Raw genomic sequence first — 22223 nt, 5'->3', positions numbered from 1 at the left:
ATTCACAAGGCTTTGGTCGGCCCAAGGCTATAGTAGGAGACACCTTGCGCAAGGTGCCACGCAGTGGGACTGAACCCAGAACCATGTGGTTGGTAAACAAGCTACTTACCACACTGCCACTCTTGCACCTATGTGTGATGTTGATTAATTAATAATTAAACAATTCTTGAAATGAAGGAATTAAAACCATGACTTAAGTGTGTATTGTGTAGTGTTCGCCACATCTTTGTGCGGCTTTTAGTGTTTTGTCTAACTTATATATTAAACTTTGGAAAGTTTATCTTATTGACTGGAAGGGAGCAAATAGCTCTCTCTCTCTCTCTCTCTGTTTTGCTTCTCACCTGTTCTTTTGTTGTTTTTTTTTCCAGATGAGAATATTGATGAGACATATGGAGTTAATGTTCAGTTTGAGGAGTCTGAAGATGAGGTAAGAATATATCATCATTGTGGTCTGAGATTATGGAAGTCTGTCAGTGCTGTGGAATTATGTTTTATGTCTGCTATGCTTCTGTTATATTCTTACTTCGCGTGTATTTCAAGTATGTTTTCCTTCCATACTTTACCGTTTCGTCTACAATAGAACCGAAGAATTTGAGTTTTACTTAATTTGGCAATGCCTTTCCTGTCACCAACCAATGTTCAGAGGGCTTTACAGAAGTAGTTGACATAATCCACATTAGGGAAGAGTGTATTGAAAGTATTCATCATCATCATCATTTAGCGTCCGTTTTCCATGCTAGCATGGGTTGGACAGTTCAACTGGGGTCTGGGAAGCCAGAAGGCTGCACCAGGCGCAGTCTAATCTGGCAGTGTTTCTACGGCTGGATGCCCTTCCTAACGCCAACCACTCCGTGAGTGTAGTGGGTGCTTTTTATGTGCCACCGGCACAGGTGCCAGTCGAGGCTGGCAAATGGCCACGATCGGATGGTGCTTTTTACATGCCACAGCAAGTATTAAAGCAGGATGGGAAGAAATTGAGGGAGTTGTCACATCTGCTGTCAACAAGAGAATTCTTTTCTCTCCAAGCAAAAGGTGGATTGTAAGAGGCTTGTGTATGAAGTGTGATGCTGCATGACAGTGAGATATGAACACTGAATCCAAAGGATGGGTGAAGTTTGGAAAGAAATGAGAAGAGCACCATCTGTTGAATGTGTAAGGCTAATAATGTACATGAATGACACCGGCCACCGAGTGAGAGGAGCTCCGAGGAAGCGCTACAAAGACTGCCTCAAGAAGTCTCTAACAGCATGTCAAATTAACCACCAATGCAGGTCAGACCTGGCTGCGGACCGTGATGTCTGGCGCCACACGATCTTCAACGCAGTCAACAAGTTTGAGGAACAAAGAGGAGACGCAGGAGGAAGACGCGAGCCGCCTCTGACACCACACCAGATGTCACCTTCGTCTGTGGACACTGCTCACGGACCTGCCTTTCCCATATCGGACTTGTCAGTCATGAGTGTGCATGCACACAACGTGGACAGCCTTCCTGATCTTCGTTTGTGAAGCCGAGCCATGATGATGATGACATGAATGACAAGGCAGAGATCATCATCATCATTGTTTAACGTCCGTTCTCCATGCTAGCATGGGTTGGACGGTTCGACCGGGGATCTGGGAAGCCAGAAGGCTGCACCAGGCTCCAGTCTTATCTGGCAATGTTTCAACAGCTGGATGCCCTTCCTAACGCCAACCACTCCGTGAGTGTAGTGGGTGCTTTTTACATGCCACCCGTACAGGTGCCAGGCGAGGCTGGCAACGGCCACGGTTGGATTGATGCAATTTACGTGCCACTGGCACGGAAGCCAGTCGAGGTGGCGCTTGCATCGGCCACGATTTGGATAGTGCATTTTACGTACCACCAGTCCAGGGGTCCTGGCATCTGCCGGGTGCCAGTCATAGGATTGGTTCGATTTCGATGAGCTGAGAAAATAAAAACTGGACTTAAACCAGCCATATCTGACTCAAATACCCATCTTGGTTTATGTTCAAACCCTCTAGATCCGGCCTCTCACACCTACCCAACTATGATGGTCTGAATATAAGCAGTCACATCACCAAAATCTAAAAGCTACTTGATAATGCATGAGTAATTCAAAGCAATGTGAATAAATGATCGTTGCGTTTGACAGAGTAATTTGAATTCTAAATGGTTAAGAGCTGTCGGTTGTAGTGTGCAGGAGAGATCTGTAGACTGTTCTAGACATGTATATGGATGATGACAGGTGAGTGAAGAAAGGCCAGGAAATTTACATGGTTGGTTGACATTAGGAAGGGCATCCAGCCATAAAAGCCATTCCAAAACAGACACAGACGTTTGGTGCAATCTTCTGCCTGGCCATCTATTCTATTGGTCTCTTTTGCCGAACTGCTATGTTATGGGGACGTAAACACACCACCATCGGTTCTCAAGTGATGTTTGGGGGGACAAACACAGACACACACACACGCATATATATACGACGGGCTTCTTTCAGTTTCCATCTACCAAATCCACTCACAAGGCTTTGGTTGGTCCGAGGCCATAGTAGAAGACACTTGCCCAAGGTGCCATGCAGTGGGACTGAACCCAGAACCATGTAGTTGGTAGACAAGCTACTTACCACACAGCCACTCCTGTGCCTCCATTAACTAAAGGTTTTTTTTTAATTATTTTTGCTTTTTTTTTTTTGTATTTATATGATTCTTTGTATTTTTCATAGGATGATGCTGATGTTTTTGGTGAGGTCCGTGAAGAAGAGGAAGAAGAAGACGAAGGAGAAGAAGCCGAGATGGATGCAACTCTCAGAGCAAATGTACCTAAGTTCTTTCCCCCTCTCAATTGTTTAACGATTTTTATTTATATATGTTCAAACTGACTCTGCTGCGATTTCAAATAACTTTGACCCTTTCACTGCAAAATTAAATTTCCTGATTATTCCATCGTTGTGATTTTAGTTTTGATCACGGGACTCTGATTGTCTCGGTTGCTGCTATTTGCCTGCAGTGCAACTGCGCAGAGTTCTGTTCCGTTTACTGCACAGCGTGTTCTGTGTTAGTTTTTTGTTAGTCGAGACTGTAGCAACTCGCTGCATAGAACTGTTATTGCGTTGAAGCTTAGTTTTGCTTAGAATTTAACTATCTTTGTATTGTAGATTACTGTATTTTTAGTTGATTAAAACCTTATAACCCTTTTGTTACCATATTGCTGTTGAGATGCTCTGTTTCTTTCATTTAATTTTTAAAAATATAACAAAGAATTTAGTAAAATAACTTAGTTATCATTCAGCTAGTGTTAGGAACATAAATTGTGACTAAGGTTTGGTGGAAGATTTTAATTCAAAACTTATGAAAACAAGACATTTGTACTACAGAGCCAGAACCGGTTTCAGCCAGGTTGGTAATGAAAGGGTTAAGAATTGTTTCTCTATTATATATTTGAACCCTTTCATTACAGTATTTATTTTGAGATGCTCTGTGTTTCTTTCAATTATTTTAAATATAACAAAGAATTTTAGTAAAATAACTTAGTTATCATTGAGCTAGTGTTAGGAACATAAATTGTGACTAAGGTTTGGTGGAAGATTTTAATTCAAAACTTTTAAAAACAAGACATTTGTACTCAGAGCCAGATCTGGTTTCAACTGAGTCGGTAACAAAAGGGTTAAACTTAGACATTCCAGTTTGGGTTTATAGCATCCAGTAATGATGTTAAGCATCTCCCCAAAAATAGAATTGTACAAGTGTTTAACCCTTTAGTATTTAAACCGACCATATCCGGCCAAAATATTTAGTCTGTTTTATGTTCAAACTGACCAGATCCAGGCCCTCACACCTACCCTACAATGTTATTCTACTTTAAGTAATTACACCATCAAGATCTTGAAGATATGAGATAATGCATGATTAATTCAAATCAATGTGAATCAATAGGCATTATGTTTGATAGAATAATCAGAACACTAAAGGGTTAACTTAATTTTTGTTTCTTGTTTTGTGCAGTTGGCAGAAAGAGAAGAAAACAAGAAGAAACTAGAAGGGGGACTTCATCCACGAGACATTGATGCTTTCTGGCTGCAGAGGAAGCTCAATAAGTATTATCCTGACGACCCAACAGTGGCACAGACCAGGTCCAAAGAAATCTTAGAAATTCTCAAGGTACGTGTGATGCAGCTCATTTGGTCTTCATTTGACATCAGTTTCTCATCCAGACTAGCCTGGATGTGGATGGAGAGTTATTTGAGACAGGGTTTCACAGCCGGATGCTCTTCCTGTCACTGACCCTTACCAGTTTTTCAGGGAACTGATGTCTCTATTCCACAGGTCTTTGAAAGTACCGAGTGACCAATCGCAATGTCATAATTCAGATTTGCTCAAGCAATGACTATATAAACATGTGTGCACACACACACACACACACACACACACACACACACGTGTCTGTATAATCCAAATAAGAAGACAAAGAAAGAGTTTATCAAATCTTTAATGATCACTTACAATTGTTTCTGTACCAATTCTATTTTCGACACCAATTCATGTAAAAGTCCCTTGCAAAAAGCTGGATAATTGCAGTTTTAAATATCAGGGTGGTTCTTCTTCGAACCTCCATCAAAGGTGTGCTCTTACATTGTGCATCTGCCAAGCATTGTATTTTCCTTTTATATATATACTAGCACTATGACCTGGCGTTGCCGGGTCATAGTGCTAGTGCATGCATATACAGCTGCGTGCGTGTGCACATACACGCAAGTACCATCCAAATCTTCAACCAATCACACAGCTAGCTGGCATTCAATTGGCGTATCAAGTTCCGGGCATTTTGATTGGGTTTTGGATAGAAAATTCACAAAAAAGTCACTTTTATTGATTTTTTTTAATGACTTTGCGGGGTGACTGGGGAAATGTAAAGATGTGCACGGCCACCTTTGGACGGTTTTTGAATGACCATAGAAAGTGCGAGCCCTCTAACTGAAAAATTGTGGATTTGTATAAAGGACACACACACAGACAGACATTTTGCCGTTTATATATATAGAGAGATTTCTGTCCTTCTCATGGTGTTTTTTGTGGTTTCATTTTTAGAATGCTGTCGACGACCGAGAAGCTGAGAACCAATTAGTGATGCTGCTGGGAGTCAGTCAGTTTGAGTTTATCAAAATTCTGAGACAACACAGACAAATGGGTAAACATGGATTTTGTAATGTTGTCATTGCTGCTGTTAACCCTTTAGCATTCAGATTATTCTGTCAAATCATCATCATCATCATCGTTTAACGTCCGTTCTCCATGCTAGCATGGGTTGGACGGTTCGACCGGGGATCTGGGAAGCCAGAAGGCTGCACCAGGCTCCAGTCTCATCTGGCAATATTTCTACAGCTGGGTGCCCTTCCTAACGCCAACCACTCCGTGAGTGTAGTGGGTGCTTTTTACGTGCCACCCGCACAGTAAAAGCTTATTTATTCACACCATGTAAAATTAATCTTGCATCGTTTCATGGCTTTGAGATTTCAATGATGTGATTGTTTATTTTTAAAATGACACAATGAGGTAGCTATGAATGACCACATCTGGCCAGTTTGAACATAAAATAGGTAGAATATTTTGGCTGGATATGGCCAGTTTAAACACAAGGGTTAAGGATGCTCTTGCTAGTGGGGTTTGGTATGACATATTTCTTATGACCACACACACACCCATCCTGGACCAAACATTGAGGAAGATCACTTGGTTGCCTGACATAAAATCACAGATATACTCCAGCCTCCGGCCCACAAGTGTCCTCTCTCTGTCTTTTCTATTGATACTGTGGAAGCACTCCGTTGGTTACGACGACGAGAGTTCCGGTTGATCCGAATCAACGGAACAGCCTGCTCGTGAAATTAACGTGTAAGTGGCTGAGCACTCCACAGACGCGTGTACCCTTAACGTAGTTCTCGGGGATATTCAGCGTGACACAGAGAGTGACAAGGCCGGCCCTTTGAAATACTGGCACAACAGAAACAGGAAGTAAGAGTGAGAGAAAGTTGTGGTGAAAGAGTACAGCAGGGATCACCACCATCCCTGTCGGAGCCTCGTAGAGCTTTTTAGGTGTTTTCGCTCAATAAACACTCACAACGCCCGGTCTGGGAATCGAAACCACGATCCTACGACCGCGAGTCCGCTGCCCTAACCACTGGGCCATTGCACCTCCACCATGAATTTTGTAATGTTGTCATTGCTGCTGTTAACCCTTTAGCATTCAGATTATTCTGTCAAATGTAAAAGCTTATGTATTCACACCATGTAAAATTAATCTTGCATCATTTCATGGCTTTGAGATTTCAATGATGTGATTGTTTATTTTTAAAATGACACAATGAGGTAGCTATGAATGACCATATCTGACTAGTTTGAACATAAAATAGGTAGAATATTTTGGCCGGTTTAAACACTAAAGGGTTAAGGATGCTTTTGTTAGTGGGGTTTGGTATGACATATTTCTTATGACCCCTCACACACCCATCCTGGACCAAACATTGAGGAAGATCACTTGGTTGCCTGACATAAAATCACAGATACACTCCAGCCTCCGGCCCACAAGTGTCCTCTCTCTCTCTCTCTCTCTTTTCTATTGATACTATGGAAGCACTCCGTCGGTTACGACGATGAGGGTTCCGGTTGATCCGAATCAACGGAACAGTCTGCTCGTGAAATTAACGTGTAAGTGGCTGAGCACTCCACCGACACGTGTACCCTTAACGTAGTTCTCAGGAATATTCAGCGTGACACAGAGAGTGACAAGGCCGGCCCCTTGAAATACAGATACAACAGAAACAGGAAGTAAGAGTGAGAGAAAGTTGTGGTGAAAGAGTACAGCAAGGATCACCACCATCCCCTGTCGGAGCCTCGTGGAGCTTTTAGGTGTTTTCGCTCAATAAACACTCACAACACTCGGTCTGGGAATCGAAACCGCGAGTCCGCTGCCCTAACCACTGGGCCATTGCGCCTCCATTGATACTACAATGGCCTCTGTTCTTCAAATCTGGCTGGTCTCATGCCACCACCACCACCACTCAGGCATTCATGACCCACTCGTCTCTCCTCCTCCCACTCCCCTTATGTTCACCATGCCTGCTCCTAATCCCACGCTAACCTTAAGACCCAGTTCTTTCATCTCTCGAACATCAGCTGTTGTTTAAATAACACCAATCAGTTTTAGGTTTCTCTCTCTTCATCATCATCATCATCATCATCATCGTTTAACATCCGTTTTCCATGCTAGCATGGGTTGGACGGTTTGACTGGGGTCTGGCAAGCCAGTAGACCACACCAGGCTCCAATCTGATCTGGCAATATTTCTACAGCTGGATGCCCTTCCTAACACCAACCACTCCAAGAGTGTAATGGGTGCTTTTTACGCTTCAGAGTAGATTAAATAGAATACCAGACATGCCATGGGATAATTTAAATCACATTCACTATCATTTTTTTTTTATATACTTGTGACCTTAAAATGGGATAAATCTAAGAAATCTGTTGTTTTTCTTTTTTGTACAGTATTATATTGCACGTTGCTCGCTCAGGCCCAGAGTGCTGCTGAGAGGAAAGAAGTTGAAGAGAAGATGGAAAATGACCCAGACCTGTCAAATATCTTGATGGCCTTGCAAGCCACCGAGAAAGAGGACATTGTCAGTGAGCAAAGGGCTCGCAGGCACCAAGCACGCCAGTCTCGAATGGCTGCTAACATGGAGCCCATGCTTGCAAATGGTGTAGACCAGGTAAGCCCCAGGAATTTTGTCAGGTATTTGTACCACCACCACCCCTCCTTTAAAATACAGTGTGATAGAATTTCTAAATATAGTATATATTAATTCTGCTGTTGCATTTGCCTTGTCTGGGGCAATATTTCTGAATGAATTATTATTTCCTCAGTCTACTTGGCTGACAAACAGGTTCCACTTCCGACTTTATATTTGAGTGATCAGCTGTAGGAAAGAAGACGTAGGCTTAAAAGATATTTCCTTCAATATGTAAATGTCATATTGTTGTGCAAAAGAGAATCTGTGCCATTATTGAATCATCATCATCATCATCGTTTAATATCCATTTTCCATGCTGGACAGTTTAACTGGAACTGGTAACCAGAGAGCAGCACCAGGTTTCAGTCTGAATTTGGCTTGGTTTCTATGGTTGGATGCCCTTCCTAATGCCAGCCACTCCACAGAGTGTATTGGATGCCTTTTATGTGAGACCGGCATAGGTGCAATGCCAAGTAATTTTATCTATCAAAATATAATAATGGGTTTGCGGGTATTCTTGAACATACCTCCTTGAGTGACAACCATGCCCTGCATACTTACAGGCCTCCCTGCCTGGGATATGGTGAAGCCATGGGACTGCGGCATGGTAGATTGTGAAGAGGCAGCAGAGGAGCTCAATTGAGCTTACATTGATGCTGAGCCGAGGAATCCTAAAAGGATCAATAGTCAGGATCACCAGTCTCTGTCAAGAGAGTAACTGCAACGCATTCATAGCGTCCATGGTTGTGTAATCAATTAATGAGTCACTGTGACTCAGACTCCCAATTGAAATATTATCATCATCATCGTTTAAAATCCGCTTTCCATGCTAGCATAGGTTGGACGATTTTGACCGAGGGCTGGCGAACCAGATGGCTGCACCAGGCTCCGATCTTGATCTGGCAGAGTTTCTACAGCTGGATGCCCTTCCTAACGCCAACCACTCCGAGAGTGTAGAGGGTGCTTTTTACATGCCACCGGCATGAGGGCCAGTCAGGCAGTACTGGCAATGACCTCGCTTGAATCTTTTTACACGTGCCACTGGCACAGGTACCAGTGAAGCGACGTTGGTAACGGTCACACTCGAATAGTGCCCTTTTACGTGCTACAGGTACAGAAGCCAGTTGGCTGCTCTGGCAACGATCACGCTCAGATGGTGCTCTTGGCACCCTACTAGCACAGGCATAAGTGCCAGTAAGGCGAAATATGAATAATAGAATTGGTTGGCAACAGAGAATTGCAGGAATCTATGCAAATAGCATGACCGGAGGAGAAGCAAAATATATTGGAACTAGAAAATTACTATTTTTAAATCTCACAACGTGAGATATTCAGTAACAGTACTTTGTAGTAAAAGATTGTTTGCCAACATAACGTGGCAGTCCTGGTTTAGGACGAATGTTGCTGTAATTTAGCCTCAGGAAACATCGTCTCCAGCTGGCTATACGACATGATCTGTATTATTATTATTTAAGACAGCAAACTGGCAGAATCGTTGGCACGTTGAGCAAAATGCTTAGCAATATTTCATATGCTTTTGTGTTCTCAGTTCAAAATCTGCCAAGGTCAGCTTTGCCTTTCATCCTTTCGGGCTCGATAAAATAAGTACCAGTTGAACATTGGTCAACGTAATCAATGCATCTCCTCCCCCAAAACTGCTGTCCTTGTGGCAAAATTATCATCATCATCATCATTATTAACATTGTTGGGTTTTTATTTGTCAGGTTATGACCCAAGTGCAGTTGTTGGACCTAGAGGACTTAGTCTTCTCCCAAGGAAGTCATTTGATGGCGAATAAAAGATGCCAACTGCCTGACGGTTCTTTCCGGAAGCAGCGCAAAGGTAATTTCTGCTATTTCTATTGCCTTCATACCTTTTTGTCCCTTGACAGTTTTTGTTTTTTTTTAATACATTTTGGCTTATAACAGATCATAAATGTTCTTTGTACAATGTCCAGGAAAGGTTTTCTTTTAAACGGAGGGCCATAACTCCCCCGCCCCCACCATACTGTTAGTCTTGTATGTTAAAATACAAACACAAATGCTGGAAACCTAAGAGTTGTCTTGTATTGAACTCCTAATCATCATCGTTTAGCGTCTGCTTTCCATGCTGGCATCAGCTGGACGGTGCAACTGGGGTCTGGGAAGCCACGAGGCTACACCAGGCTCCAGTCTGATCTGGCAGTGTTTCTACAGATGGATGCCCTTCCTAACGCCAACCACTCCATGAGTGTAGTGGGTGCTTTTTATGTGCCACTGACACAGGTGCGCAGACGAGGCTGGCAAACGGCCACGATCGGACGGTGCTTTTTACGTGCCACCGGCACGGGTGTCAGACGAGGCTGGCAAACGGCCACGATCGGATGGTGCTTTTTACGTGCCACTGGCACGGGTGTCAGACGAGGCTGGCAAACGGCCACGATCGGACGGTGCTTATTACGTGCCACCGGCACGGGTGTCATACGAGGCTGGCAAACGGCCACGATCGGATGGTGCTTTTTACGTGCCACCGGCACAGGTGTCAGACGAGGCTGGCAAATGGCCACGATCAGATGGTGCTTTTTACGTGCCACCGGCACGGAGGCCAGGCCAGGCTGGCAAACGGCCACGATCGGATGGTGCTTTTTATGTGCCACCGGCACGGAGGCCAGGCCAGGCTGGCAAACGGCCACGATCGGATGGTGCTTTTTACGTGCCACCGGCACGGGTGTCAGACGAGGCTGGCAAACGGCCACGATCGGATGGTGCTTTTTACGTGCCACCGGCACGGAGGCCAGGCGAGGCTGAACAAATGCTGTACATTTGTTTAAATGATTAAAAGCTGCCAGTCACATGGTATGCACAAGTTTTATGTGACCTTGTCTGTTTTTCTTTCCTTTTCTGCACTCCTGTCAGAATTGAACCCTCATACAGACATTCAAGCAACAGAGAGTCCTCAAAGCACTCATTGGTAATCTTAAGTAGTTTCCTGATATCTATTACCATATGTGTCGGTGGCACATAAAAACACCATCCGAGCGTGGCCGTTCGCCAGCCTCGTCTGGCACCTGTGTCGGTGGCACATAAAATCACCCACTACACTCTCGGAGTGGTTGGCGTTAGGAAGGGCATCCAGCTGTAGAAACACTGCCAGATCTGACTGGCCTGGTGCAGCCTTCGGGCTCCCCAGACCCCAGTTGAACCGTCCAACCCATGCTAGCATGGAAAGCGGACGTTAAACGACGATGATGATGATGATGATGATATGTGCATCTTTGATTATGAACGGGAGTAGTAGGGGAGCATCATAGCCATGTGTTGAGAGGGGTTCTTTTGGGGGTTTGAATAAATGTAACAAAAGCCAAATTTGAAGGAAAAGGGGGTCAACAAATAGGAAATAACAGTTGCTAGGAGTGTCTGTGTGGTAAGTAGCTTGTCTACCAACCACATGGTTCCGGGTTCAGTCCCACTGCGTGGCATCTTGGGCAAGTGTCTTCTGCTATAGCCCCGGGCCGGCCAATGCCTTGTGAGTGGATTTGGTAGATGGAAACTGAAAGAAGCCTGTCGTATATATATATATATATATATATATATATATATATATATGTATGTGTGTCTGTGTCTGTCTCCCTAGCATTGCTTGACAACCGATGCTGGTGTGTTTACGTCCCCGTCACTTAGCGGTTCGGCAAAAGAGACCGATAGAATAAGTACTGGGCTTACAAAGAATAAGTCGAGGGGTCGATTTGCTCGACTAAAGGCGGTGCTCCAGCATGGCCGCAGTCAAATGACTGAAACAAATAAAAGAGTAAAAGAGTACCCAAAGACAAAAATTGTGTAACACAGTGTTTTGGAACCCTTTCTGCAAAGCTAACAAGCCCCTTTTTTTTTATCTCATCAGGATATGAAGAAGTCCATGTTCCTGCCTTGAAACCCAAATCATTTGACCAGAATGAGGTACGTGATGAGACAACTTTTTTATTTGTTGTGTCTGTTTCTTTTTTTCTTCTGTTCGTTATAATAATTACTGTAATCAACTTGATGTGACCGGGTGGTTATGAAGTGTGCTTTGAAGCTGTGTGGTTTTAGGATCAGTCCCTCTATGTGGAACCTTCTGCAAGTGTCTTCTGTTATAGCTTCAGACTAACAAATATCTTGTGAGTAGACGTACTCAATGGAAACTTTGTGGAAGCCTGACCGTCTGTGTGTGTGTATGTATGTCTGTGTAAGTGATTGTCTGTATCCCGTGTAACATAGTAGTTTTGCAAAAAGATACCAGTAAGATATGTAGCAGTCTTTAAAATAAGCACCAACCAAAACTTTCAAGGTGATGCCCCAGCATGGCCACAATCCAATGATTTAAACAAGAAAAAAAATAAAGCCTAACAGGTACTCTATGGCCAAAGTAAGTACCATATCATTTAAGTACCATGACAGTAAACTTGTAAAAAATACCATTTTCTCTGGCATTTGTTAATCGCTTCTCTGTACAGTACTCATCAGTGTTGGCGCTTCCTCAAGAAGCGGACCATTCTACCATTGAGTGTTAATTGTCTTGGAGACAGAGAATACTGTACCAGCAGCTTTTTCTTTTTTGGTGATAGCCTTGTCGATGCACTACCTACAGTTTGGAAGATGTCCGTTGAAACACAGATGTATGAATGATAGAGGCACACGACATGTCCAAATTCTCATTTAGCTATTGAAGACCTATTCCAGTGCAAGTGAAAGAATATGGTAACATCGGCTTCTTTAGTGCTAACCCTATTCACTGGCTGAGTGCAAACTGAAAGAAGTCCTTGGAGTACAGAAGGTGAATGAAGGAATATGCTCAGAGGTGTCAAAAATTTTTATTTACCCTTCAAAGACACTTGTGAAGGTGCCTGGCCTAGTGGTTAAGTGTGTTGCTCTCATGATCATGAGTAAGGTTTTTATATCAATGTATGTGTGTGTATGTGTAATCTGTATGGTTGATATACAGAATGATCAGCACCACAACTACACTGTGTTGTAGCCAAGAGTCACAACACCCCCTGCGAGAATAGACTTGACCGAATGACTATGAATAGTAGTGGTCTTAGTGACAGACAGAGTAGGCATTAATCACAGGAGGTCGTGAGGTGTCGTTTTGGTAGTTTGTTGGATTGTTACATTGTTGTTACCTTGCTTCATCATCATCATCATGAGATTGTGGTTTCAATTCCCAAACTAGCTGTGCCTTGTGTTCTTGAGCAAGACATTTCATTTCATGTTGCCCCAGTCCACTTATCAGTAAACAGGTCACCCTGCAACGGATCAGCCTTCCGATCAGGGGAAATGTTGCCCTGCTTGCCTTAACCAGTGAGGTGTCATTATTCAAAAGCTAAAACAACACAAAGCGCACTGTGACCAGTGATGTGTAACAACATACAATAGTCTGGTTGATCACATGATGCGTTTTTGATCACAATCAGGTGATCAAAGGTGCATACCCTTGTGATTTTCTCTAAATTATCATCGTTTAGCGTCCGCTTTCCGTGCTGGACGGTGCAACTGTGGTCTGGGAAGCCAGAAGGATGCACCAGGCCCAGTCTGATCTGGCAATGTTTCTACAGCTGGATGCCCTTCCCAACGCCAACCACTCCATTAGTGTAGTGGGTGCTTTTTACATGCCACCGGCACATGCATTAATTTAATAACCCTTTCAAAGTTTAATGAATACTTGTATTTATTTTCTTATTTTCTATTTTGAAGTGCTAACAGTTTTTTTATGCATTTATGTTTTTCTTTTCATTTTCCTCAAAGACCCTGATTCCAATTGAACGCTTACCAAAATATGCTCAACCAGCTTTTGAAGGTTTCAAGAGTCTGAACCGAATACAAAGCAGACTTTGCAAGACTGCTTTGGAAACATCTGAAAACATTTTGCTGTGTGCCCCAACAGTAAGTACCATCACGCAAGACCCTTTATCTAAACATATTGTATGTCCATTAACCCTTTTGATACCAACCTGCCTAAGATTGTCTTTGAGTCTGTGGTACACACGTCTTGTTTTAACCCTGTATGGAATTAATCATGCATTATCTTGTAGCTTTGAGATTTTGAAGAGGTAACCGTTCATTTTTAGAATGATATTGTAGGGTTGGTGTGAGGGGGCCAGATCTGGTCAATTTGAACATAAAACAGGTTTACTATTTTGACCGGAAAGGGCCGGTTTAAATGCTAACGAGTTAAGGTGATCTAAATATAAATTTCATCATCATCATTTAGCGCCCGCTTTCCATGCTAGCATCGGTTGGACGGTTCAACTGGGGTCTGTGAAGCCAGAAGGCTGCATCAGGCCCAGTCTGATCTGGCAGTGTTTCTACGGCTGGATGCCCTTCCTAACGCCAACCACTCCGTGAGTGTAGTGGGTGCTTTTTATGTGCCACCCGCACAGGTGCCAGACGGAGCTGGCAAACGGCCACGGACGGATGGTGCTTTTTACGTGCCACCTGCACGGGGGCCAGGCGAGGCTGGCAACAGCCACGATCGGATGGTGGTTTTTACGTGCCACTGGCACAGAATTTCCAATTAAAATTTCTTGCTAATTTAATGTTCTAAATAACAGGTTAATAATGACCAAGTTTTTTGACTATATTTGTCATTATTTTCATAATTAACTCTTAGGTAAACAGTATATTTCAAGAAGAATATGGTAATAAAGGGGTTAAACAGTCTATGTTCCAAGTGGCAAGAATACTGTATTATTGGCAAGTGTTCTTTTGGTTATGGGGAGTTCAAGCCCTTGTATAAGTACCACTTATGGAAGTATGATCTCAGCCAAGCAGGTCTGTTATAGGACACATTTCTTTCAACAGTTTTTTCCATTACCATAAGACTTTCAATTTGTAAAGACACTAGTTCATAACTTGGTTCTTTATCAGCCAATCCCTGAAGTGGGAACCAAAACAGTGACATATTTGATTTAAGGATTGTTGGGGGTCAGAAAAAATATTTCACCCAATATTTCTAGTCATGTTTTTTGTTTTTTTATATATATATAAAATTCAATTGAAGAATTTATCTATGATCTCTTTATAACATTTTTTTTTTTTTTATTCCTAGGGTGCCGGTAAAACCAATGTAGCATTACTCTGCATGCTACGAGAAATCGGTAAACATGTAAACAATAATGGTACCATTAATACGGATGAGTTTAAAGTTGTTTATATTGCACCCATGAAATCTCTTGTACAAGAAATGGTTGGAAATTTTACCGAGGTAATGTTCGTTTTCAATATATTTTTTTGCTTCAATTATTTTTATACTTTAACCCTTTCATTATCAACCTGATTGAAACCGGCTCTGGTTCTGTAGTACATGTGTCTTGTTTTCATAAGTTTTGAATTGAAATCTTCCACCAAACCTTAGTCACAATTGATGTTCCTAACACTAGCTTAATGATAATGAAGTTATTTTACTAAATTCTTTGTTATATTTAAAGTAATTGAAAGAAACACAGAGCATCTCAAAATAAATACAGTAACGAAAGGGTTAATATAGATTTATATATTTTACCCTCAATTCTTTTCTTGCCATCTGTTTTCCTTGTGGGCATACCCCCAACACATCCCTGCCATCATCTCTCTCACTATCACCCCCCTTATCTTACTCTTTAACTCACTTTCTTTTGTTTTCCAACTGGAGTGTTCAGGTATTTACGACACAGCAAGTCTTGTTTTCATAAGTTTTGAATTAAAATATTCCACCAAATCTTAGTCACAATTTATGTTCCCAACACTAGCTTAATTATAACGAAGTCATTTTACTAGATTCTTTGTTATATTTAAAATTAATTGAAAGAAACACAGAGCATCTCAACAGCAATATGGTAACAAAAGGGTTAAAATAATTAATAGAGAAACAATTCTTAACCCTTTTGATACCAACCTGGCTGAAATTCGTTCTGGATCTGTAGTACAAATGTCTTGTTTACATAAGTTTTGAATTAAAGTCTTCCACCAAACCTTAGTCACAATTTTTATGTTCCTAACACTAGCTTAATGATAACTAAGTTATTTTACTAAATTCTTTGATATATTTAAAATTAATTGAAAGAAACACAGAGCATCTCAACAGCAATATGGTAACAAAAGGGTTAAAATATATAATAGAGAAACAAGTCTTAATTCTTTTGATACCAACCCAGCCAAAACCACCTCTGGCTCTGAGTACAAATGTCTTGTTTACATAAGTTTTGAATTAAAGTCTTCCACCAAACCTTAGTCACAATTTTTATGTTCCTAACACTAGCTTAATGATAACCAAGTTATTTTACTAAATTCTTTGATATATTTAAAATTAATTGAAAGAAACACAGAGCATCTCAACAGCAATATGGTAACAAAAGGGTTAAAATATATAATAGAGAAACAAGTCTTAATTCTTTTGATACCAACCCAGCCAAAACCACCTCTGGCTCTGAGTACAAATGTCTTGTTTTTATAAGTTTTGAATTAAAACCTTCCACAAAAACCTTAGTCACAATTTATGTTCCTAACATTAGCTGAATCATAACTAAGTTATTTTACTAAATTCTTTGTTATCTTTAAAGTAATTAAACGACACACAGAGCATCTCAAAATACAGTAATGAAAGGGTTAAAGACCCCCATCCAGAAATTAGTGGTCATAGTTTCCAATTTCCATCGATGCCAAATTATGTAGACTTGCCATAATACGAGGGATGTCTGTAATTTTATTTACGCATTTTATGTTCTCACATTCTTCCAGAGATTGAAATCATATGGTTTGAAAGTTGCTGAACTGACAGGAGATCACCAGTTGACAAAGGAACAGATCACCGCAACTCAAGTAATTGTCTGCACTCCAGAGAAATGGGACATCATCACTCGTAAAGGTGGCGAGAGAACCTACACTCAAGCTGTGCGACTCATGATTTTTGTAAGTTTCCTTTTACTCATGTTTGCAGTGTTTGTCGAATGTTTTTAAAAGAAACGGAAAGCTGAAGAATATGGAATAAAAACGGTCGAAGACTAGAGGACCTCAACTAGAATGCAGTCCCAAATCTCTTCATCATCATCATCATCGTTTAACGTCCGTTCTCCATGCTAGCATGGGTTGGACGGTTCGACCGGCGATCTGGGAAGCCAGAAGGCTGCACCAGGCTCCGGTCTTATCTGGCAAAGTTTCTACAGCTGGATGCCCTTCCTAACGCCAACCACTCCGAGAGTGTAGTGGGTGCTTTTTACGTGCCACCTGCACTGGTGCCAGGCGAGGCTGGCATCGGCCACGGTCGAATTGGTGCATTTTACGTGCCACCTGCACGGAAGCCAGTCGAGGCGGCACTGGCTTCGGCCATGATTCGGATGGTGCTTTTTACGTGCCACCGACACTTATTGTATTGGTCAATTCCATCTAAACTGACCTGGGTCTGCTCCTTAATGATTGATCATATTGACATAAGGCCACAGATTTCTAGGTGTGTGGTGGATGGGGGGCTACCCAGTCAATTGGATTTACCCCCAGTTTATTACAGGTATTTACTTTATCAGTCAAAACCGGATGAACAGTAAAGTTGGTTCCACTGTGATTTGAAATCAGATCATAAAGGAATTTAAAGAAATATAGACACCCTTACCATGACCACCATCACAGATAGTGATCTCACATAACAGACTCTTGTGTTACTTCAAAATTTTCTGGACTGCAACATTTTCCATTACAGAAGATGCCTGTAATACAAGACACTTGGTTTTTCTAACTTTGCTGCGGTTCCACCAAAGTTGGGATGGGGCAGGGGTAGCCTTAAAATATAAACAGCAATCACTATAATCACCATTCCTTCTGTACATATTCTTTCGTTTTCTTTCTTTAGGATGAGATCCACTTGCTGCATGATGACCGAGGCCCTGTCTTAGAATCTCTTGTATCCAGGTAAGCGTTTCCTTTTCTTACCTTCATGCCAACTGTTTCTTTTTTTTTTTGTCTTGTTATCTTTTCCTCGTGATTGCCCATCAATAAATTGAACTGTTATTTCTTATGTCTCCTCTGGTAGATTTTGTCTCCTTAACCCTTTAGCACTTACACCAGCCATATCCAGCCCAAATATTCTATATGCTTTAGGTTCAAACTGGCCAGATCCAGCCTCTCACACCTACCCAACAATGTTATTCTAAAACATAGACAATCATGTCATCAAAATCTGAAAGCTACAGGATAATGTATAATTCAATGCAATGTGAATAAAAAAAGCCTTACGTTTGATAAAGTAATCTGAATGCTAAAGGGTTAAATAGTCTGGTGATCACTTAGGCCATGAGATTACTTTATAGGAGGTTTTTCTTCCCAACCAGATGGTTTGGGGTTCAAATCCCACTGCGTGACACCTTTGGAAAGTATCTTCCACTGTAACCCCAGGCTAACCAAAGCTCTGAGAGTGGATTTGGTAGACAGAAAGAAGCCTGTCATTGCATGTGTGTATGTGACTTTGTGTCTGTCCCCCCACCACTGCTTGACAACCAGTGTTGGTGTGTTTACATCCCTATAACAGTAGTTTGGTAAACGAGAGATAGATAATATAAGTATCTTGTTTTAAAAAAAATAAGTTCTGGGGTCAATTCCTTCAACTAAAGATTCTTCAAGGTAGTGCCCCAGCATGGCCACACTCTGACTGAAACAAGTAAAAGATAAAAAGAGAGGAAATTGTTCATCTTTTTTTATTTTATTTTATTTCTTTTTTCTTTCTTTCACCATAGAACAATCCGGAACATAGAAACAACTCGGGAGGAAGTCCGTTTAGTGGGTCTCAGTGCCACACTCCCCAATTATGAAGACATAGCAACATTCCTTAGAGTTGATGCCTCACAGGGCCTCTTCTTCTTCGACAACAGCTACCGGCCGGTGCCACTGGAACAGCAGTTTATTGGAATCACCGAGAAGAAAGCTGTGAAACGATTTCAAATTATGAATGAAATTGTGTACGAAAAAGTGATGGAGCATGCCGGTAAAAACCAGGTACCTACAAGTAATAACTCTTTCATTAATAGCCATCTATGTGTCAAACCCATGCTAACAGTGGCGGGGAAAAAAAGGGATACTAAATAACAATGATGTATTGTACTTAATGTATGTACACAGTCGGTAGGCCAGTTATTGCAGTGTTTGTCCCGAGATGACAACTGTTATGGACTTGCTGTGTTGAAAACAATATTGGAGGGAGGTGAAAATTTGTCCCAGTGAAAACACCTGGTACATTTTACCTGGTTGAGAGTACGCACCAATGAAATAGCTCAGAAAGGCCAGTACACATCTGATGTTGTTGGCTCAGATTTTCGTTTCCATCTAATATTATTTATTGCGTTTTTAACATAGCAACTCCATGAGAGACGTTATCTCAGAACAAATACCATAGTAACTGGCCTATCAGATGATGTATATACATTAATTATGATACATAGGTGGCTATTTTAATCTAATACTGTCTCGGTTGTGTATACCAGATGCTGTCACTGATGCTTATTAACTGATTTCCGGTGGCATTCCCATTTGTGCAAATTTTCAGATATATTTACAAACCTTCAATTCAATTTTCGTGTATGAAATCCTTCCTAAGTAAAATCCTGATTCTATATTTTTCCCTCCAATGTTGTTTTACAGGTTCTGGTTTTTGTTCATTCCCGTAAAGAAACCGGCAAAACTGCCCGTGCGATTCGAGACATGTGCCTTGAGAAAGATACGTTGGGGTCTTTTTTGAAAGAAGGGTCAGCTTCTACTGAAGTATTAAGAAATGAAGCCGAGCAAGTGAAGGTACGGTGAAAGGAGTTTTTAAAAATTTTTTTTTTACTACATCCTGTTGTGATAAAATACATAATATATATATATTTCTTTATTGCCCACAAGAAGCTAAACATAGAGGGGACAAATGGATTAAGTCGATTACATCGACCCCAGTGCAAAACTGGTACTTTATTTATCGACCCCGAAAGGATGAAGGGCAAAGTCGACCTCGGCGGAATTTGAACTCAGAACGTAACAACAGACGAAATACCGCTAAGCATTTCGCCTGGCGCGCTAGCGTTTCTGCCAGCTCGCCGCCTTTACATAATATACATAATATATAGGTGCTGGCATGGCTGTGTTGTGAAGAAGTTTGCTTTGCAACCATGTGCTTATGGGTTCAATCCCTCTGTACAACCAGTATCCTGGGCAAGTTTCTTCTACTGTAGATCCGAGCCAACCATTTAAAAAAATTTTTTTTTGTGCTTTGCAAGTTGATTTGGTAGACAGAAACTGTAGAAGCCTGCTATATGTGTATATGTGTCTTTTACTATAACCCTAGGCTGACCAAAGCTTTGTGAGAAGATTTGGTAGACAAAGACTGAAAGAAGCCCATCATGTGTGTGTGTCTGTCTGTCTGTCCTTGTCTTGGCATAGCATCATCATCATCGTTTAACGTCCGCCTTCCATGATAGTTGTAAATGAGATGTCGCCATCATACAAGCTGTGTCATTTACTTCCAATATTCTGCAAAAAGGTGTCTGGCCATAGAGAAATATTACCTTGCTTGAAAACAGTTGAGGGTTGGCAACCCAAGGGCATCGAGCCATAGAGAAATAAATCCATCTCAATAAACTCCGTCCACCCTCTGTAAGCATGGAAAAGTGGACGTTTAAAGCAATGATGATGATTATTGTTGATGTCGATATTATTGCCAAATATATTGAGATCAGATTTGTTCTTTTCCACGTTTATTATATGTTGCCTGTGATTTCACTTCAAAACTTTTCTTTTTTGTTTTCTTAGAATCTCGAGTTAAGGGATCTGCTTCCATACGGTTTTGCCATTCACCACGCCGGAATGACTAAGTAAATTCTTTTTCTATTCTTCTCTCTCTCTTTCTTTCTCTGCCTGTCCTTCTGTCCATTGTCTCTCTCTGTCTGTGTGTCTGTCTTCATCTATGTGCAGTTATTTTCAACTGTAACTCAGCAAACTGTTTTTGTCTCTTCCTACAACTCTCCCACTTTCATCTTACACACATTACTAATGCTTGTCTGCTTTTATCATCATTTTTCTCTCTCCGTCTTCTCCACATTCACTGTCAACCTGGTAAATTGTTTTATTTCTTGGTCACTTTCTTCCATATAAATATATATATATATATATATATATAAGTAAGGAAAAATTTTTTTAAAAATGCAGAATGCTCAAATGAAAGAAAATTTTAATAAAATGAGAAAATGATAAAATATATAAATATATATTTATTCAACCGGTTTTCGTCATTGTATGACTTGTCAAGAATATTTATGTTTTAAGAAGTTATTTTAAAAATTAGAAAGGGGAAAAAAAGAAAATTGCATTGTTTTTTGTAAAAGAATAATGATAAAAATGTACAAAAATTAAAAAATAAGTTCTCCGATACATTGTGAGTTCGTTGTGTATCTTGAGTTTTATGGTTGTTTACCAAAAAATTACCTTGAGGTGTTAAGATCCAAAGGGATTAAGAGCATGTGATGTGTTGTGTTGTTAAATTCAGCATGTTCTGAATTTAACATGCTGAATTTAACATGCTGAATTTAACAACATGCTGAATTTAACAACACAACACATCACATGCTCTTAATCCCTTTGGATCTTAACACCTCAAGGTAATTTTTTGGTAAACAACCATAAAACTCAAGATACACAACGAACTCACAATGTATCGGAGAACTTATTTTTTAATTTTTGTACATTTTTATCATTATTCTTTTACAAAAAACAATGCAATTTTCTTTTTTTCCTCTTTCTAATTTTTAAAATAACTTCTTAAAACATAAATATTCTTGACAAGTCATACAATGACGAAAACCGGTTGAATAAATATATATTTATATATTTTATCATTTTCTCATTTTATTAAAATTTTCTTTCATTTGAGCATTCTGCATTTTAAAAAAAATTTTTCCTTACTTATCATTTCTCCACGTGCGGTCAACACAACCCCACCATTTATTGATCTATATATATATATATACACATATATATATATATATATATCAATTCAAATTACGATAACTGTAAACATACAAAGTTTGCTTTTAGAAGCGTTGAGATGTATTGTAAGAAACAGATAAGAAAATAATTTGTTCTCTTTGTAACCCCAACACCTCTGCTATTCAGTTTCTGTATTTGCTTCTGTGTCGTTTCTTACTTCATTATTATAATTACCTTTAAAAACCCGTTTATTCTCTTTTCTCTTTCAGAGTAGATCGAGCTCTTGTGGAAGATCTCTTTGCAGATCGTCACATCCAGGTGTTGGTGTCCACCTCAACCCTTGCTTGGGGTGTTAATTTACCTGCACATACCGTAATCATCAAAGGAACACAGGTGTACAGCCCGGAAAAAGGAAGATGGGTTGAATTGAGTGCTTTGGATGTTATGCAGGTAAGTCTCATGGACCAATATTTAGAATCTTCCATCTATTCAGTTTGGCAGAGAATAGAATTAAAACGGTTTGGTG

General features: G+C 40.7%; 1 protein-coding gene across 1 annotated transcript in view; it reads left to right on the top strand.

The window, feature by feature from the left end:
- The window catches only part of LOC115229009 (U5 small nuclear ribonucleoprotein 200 kDa helicase-like), a 72892-nt gene that overhangs the window by 9803 nt on the left and 40866 nt on the right, over positions 1 to 22223 (top strand). The window contains 15 exon segments of the mRNA XM_029799438.2: positions 369 to 427; positions 2703 to 2795; positions 3982 to 4137; positions 5065 to 5164; positions 7519 to 7739; positions 9485 to 9602; positions 11640 to 11695; positions 13523 to 13660; positions 14826 to 14981; positions 16493 to 16663; positions 17598 to 17656; positions 18478 to 18736; positions 19379 to 19528; positions 20525 to 20586; positions 21967 to 22147. Of these exon segments, the coding sequence (XP_029655298.1) occupies positions 369 to 427; positions 2703 to 2795; positions 3982 to 4137; positions 5065 to 5164; positions 7519 to 7739; positions 9485 to 9602; positions 11640 to 11695; positions 13523 to 13660; positions 14826 to 14981; positions 16493 to 16663; positions 17598 to 17656; positions 18478 to 18736; positions 19379 to 19528; positions 20525 to 20586; positions 21967 to 22147 (1979 nt within the window).

This window comes from Octopus sinensis, unplaced genomic scaffold (assembly GCF_006345805.1).
Source record: "Octopus sinensis unplaced genomic scaffold, ASM634580v1 Contig11558, whole genome shotgun sequence".
Taxonomy (NCBI): Eukaryota; Metazoa; Mollusca; class Cephalopoda; order Octopoda; family Octopodidae; genus Octopus; species Octopus sinensis.
This window is presented reverse-complemented; position numbering and strand designations above follow the sequence as displayed.